The following is a 3,077-nucleotide window of genomic DNA, read 5'->3' as shown; positions in this document are numbered from 1 at the left end:
TATACTAGAAGCAACTGTATGCCATAGTTGCTATCCAAAACGTGGCATTTCCACCCATGGCGATCCAGGTTCTCAATGGCGTTATGATTAATTGTCCAACCCAGGAACACCAGGCGACCAACCTTTCAATAGTGATAAGCACAGGAACACACAGAGCTGCCAACCCTCTGGTCTGTAGTCCACCCTCTGGTCTGTGGTCGACCCTCTAGTCTGTGGCCCACCCTCGAGTCTGTGGTCGACCCTCTAGTCTGTGGCCCACCCTTGAGTCTGTGGTCGACCCTCTAGTCTGTGGTCCACCCTCTGGTCTGTGGTCCACCCTCTGGTCTGTGGTCCACCTTCTGGTCTGCAACCCTCTAGTCTGTGGTCCACCTTCTGGTCTGTGGTCCACCCTCTGGTCTGTGGTCCACCCTCTGGTCTGCCATCCTCTAGTCTGTGGTCCACCCTTTAGTCAGTAATCCACCCTCTGGTCTGCCATCCTCTAGTCTGTGGTCCACCCTCTGCTCTGTGGTCCACCTTCTGGTCTGCAACCCTCTAGTCTGTGGTCCACCTTCTGGTCTGTGGTCCACCCTCTGGTCTGTGGTCCACCCTCTGGTCTGCCATCCTCTGGTCTGTGGTCCACCCTTTAGTCAGTAATCCACCCTCTGTGGTCGACCCTCCAGTCTGTGGTCCACCCTCTAGTCTGTGGTCCACCCTCTGCTCTGTGGTCCACCCTCTGGTCTGCAACCCTCTAGTCTGTGGTCAACCCTCTGGTCTGTGGTCCACCCTCTGGTCTGTGGTCAACCCTCTGGTCTGTGCTCCACCCTCTAGTCTGTGGTCAACCCTCTAGTCTGTGGTCCGTACTCCATGGTTACACTTACAAAATATAACCCGTAAAGAAGTAAAAACACACAAGCATGGAATAAACAGATTGTGAAAGTTTATTTATCATCAATCCTTGGTCTAAGTAATTTATCCTAAAAGAAAACATTATATTATTGTGGTATGGTTAGCGTTTGAATGGGAAAAAGGAAATTTTGAAGCGCTTTTGCTACTCTTCTCCTGTGTAACATTTTTATTGTCTTAATTTCTTACAATGTTTTGGAATCATTATAGCTTTGAAAGTGTCTCTGAAATTTTTATTTAAAGCCACATAGGCAAGAAAATTCCAAGAGCAATTACAGCTGTACATAACGCCCATTGTAAAGTATATGATGGTGGCCATGTTTGTTGGGTTGTCTGTCGTCAGACTGTAGGCAGACAAATGGGCAGGGAGGTAAGACGGTACGGCGAGAATCACACACACGAACAAGTAAGCAAAACACACAGCTAAAAGTGTTTGTGTAGTCTTAGACGTCGACGCAACTTTTGATGACGTCATTTTGCTTCTTTTACGCGTCGTAACCTTGATCTTTACAATGATAGCCACACACCCTACAACAGTTATCAGTGGAGGAATCTTCATACTGAAGAAAAGTTCTATAAAAATTGGAATAGCGTGCAAGTCAGCGTAAAACGTTTCGGATCTTACTATGAGGCCAACGGATTTATTCAAGCTGTGATCAAAAACGTATTCAAACTTATACCAGAAGCAAGTGTAAGTCATAGTTGCTATCCAAAACGTGGCATTTCCACCGATGGCGATCCAAGTTCTCAATGGCGTTATGATTTGTCCAACCTGAAGAGGCAGGAACACGGCCACCAACCTTTCAATGGTGATGAGCATAGGAACACACAGAGCTGCCAAGCCAAGCCCGTAGTCCATGATTACGCTTACGAAATACAACGCGTACAGAAATAAAGATTCGGACTCCGAGTAAAGAAATCGTCCACCTCCATGCACGGAGTACAGCAAATTCGGGACGTTGTTGAAGCCGATGAGAGAGCTGATGTCCATGAAGGCTAGTGAGAAGAGCAAGATATTGGAGCATTTGTGGAGCCCGTGCTTAAACAGCACGATGATGCTGAATATATTGAAGATGACACCGATGATGCCGATAGATGGAGACACCCAATATCGTAGGATTACGGTGATTGCTCTTGTCGTTTCGTCGCTGACAAGTTGGATTGTCTCCCTTTCGTCTTTAGAAAGGCTGAGATTCATTGTCATATCAGAATTTGCCATTTTTGTTTTGATCCCTTTTTAGATAACAATAAATAGTCCTTCAGAGCTAATAGTCCTGTAAAGCCAACTTTAACTTATAGACAGTACGCGCCTGACATTGAAGGACACACCAGAAACAGAAGAAAAACACGAGCCAATTATTAAAAATATTTACATATCATTGCCTTACAACAAACCTGAACGAGGGTTAAGGTAGCCATTGGTTGTGATCTGAATGGTTAGAATCAGTTATAAAATACCAGGTGGATCAAATCATTGAAGACAAATCCGATGGGTCTTGTAACGACTCAGCTCAGACTTCGTTAATTCAATTTATTTATTATCAATAACATGGTAAATTTAAAACAAATATATTAAATACGACCAGCTTGGGCGGAGTTCTTTCAGTAACTAACCTAACATAAAACAATCGTCTTACGATGTTCGTAAGGAACAAAAGTGCTTATACGTTCACGCAGTCAACATTCACACTCACATGCAAAACATGCACAACATAAAATACGTAGATACCTCTAGAGAGAACTCTAATATAAACACAGCCGAACAACTACATTCGCACATACCCAAACAACTCCAATATATTACAATACATGTTACAGGTCAATCCCATTATATATGACTTAAAGATTACAACTCCTAAACATCTTATCCATGTCAGGTTGAACACAATCCAACATCGCCTATTTTCCCATAGGCAAGAAAACTTCTCTAATGACAAACATCATGTATTTATAAATAAGCCAAAGGCTTGAAATTTACATAATCTTTATCTTGCAATCATTTTTTAAAAATCGATTTTCCATGAACTAGTGAACTCGATATTTGAAAGATTTGACGTCAATTATCAGTATTGCCCCATTAGAAAAGTCTCTTCAATTTGTCGCAAATTATTTTACAATTGCTAATTTTGCAATTAGTGTAAATCGTCCCTCGGAAATTTGAAATATAAGTCGTCATCTTGTAATTATTACAATTG

At 42.6% G+C, this 3,077-nt stretch overlaps 1 protein-coding gene across 3 annotated transcripts; it reads right to left on the bottom strand.

Annotated features, from left to right (window-relative positions):
- Positions 1-896: 896 nt before the first annotated feature.
- On the bottom strand, positions 897-2,790 carry LOC144975663 (uncharacterized). 3 transcript variants are annotated; one of them, XM_078919849.1, is made up of 2 exons: positions 2,665-2,790; positions 897-2,192 (listed from the first exon to the last, which is right to left on the bottom strand). In XM_078919849.1, the coding sequence occupies exon 2, from the start codon at positions 2,099-2,101 to the stop codon at positions 1,052-1,054; it is 1,050 nt and encodes a 349-aa protein (XP_078775975.1). In that variant the 5' UTR covers positions 2,102-2,192; positions 2,665-2,790; the 3' UTR covers positions 897-1,051. The 3 variants fall into 3 exon arrangements, with proteins under 3 accessions (XP_078775975.1, XP_078775976.1, XP_078775977.1); XM_078919850.1 differs by having other exon boundaries at positions 2,692-2,789; XM_078919851.1 differs by having other exon boundaries at positions 2,733-2,776.
- Between the last annotated feature and the right edge of the window lie 287 nt (positions 2,791-3,077).

This window comes from Berghia stephanieae, chromosome 6 (assembly GCF_034508935.2).
Source record: "Berghia stephanieae isolate SIO BIC M18660-M18661 chromosome 6, UCSD_Bste_1.3, whole genome shotgun sequence".
NCBI classification, from domain to species: domain Eukaryota; kingdom Metazoa; phylum Mollusca; class Gastropoda; order Nudibranchia; family Aeolidiidae; genus Berghia; species Berghia stephanieae.
This window is presented reverse-complemented; position numbering and strand designations above follow the sequence as displayed.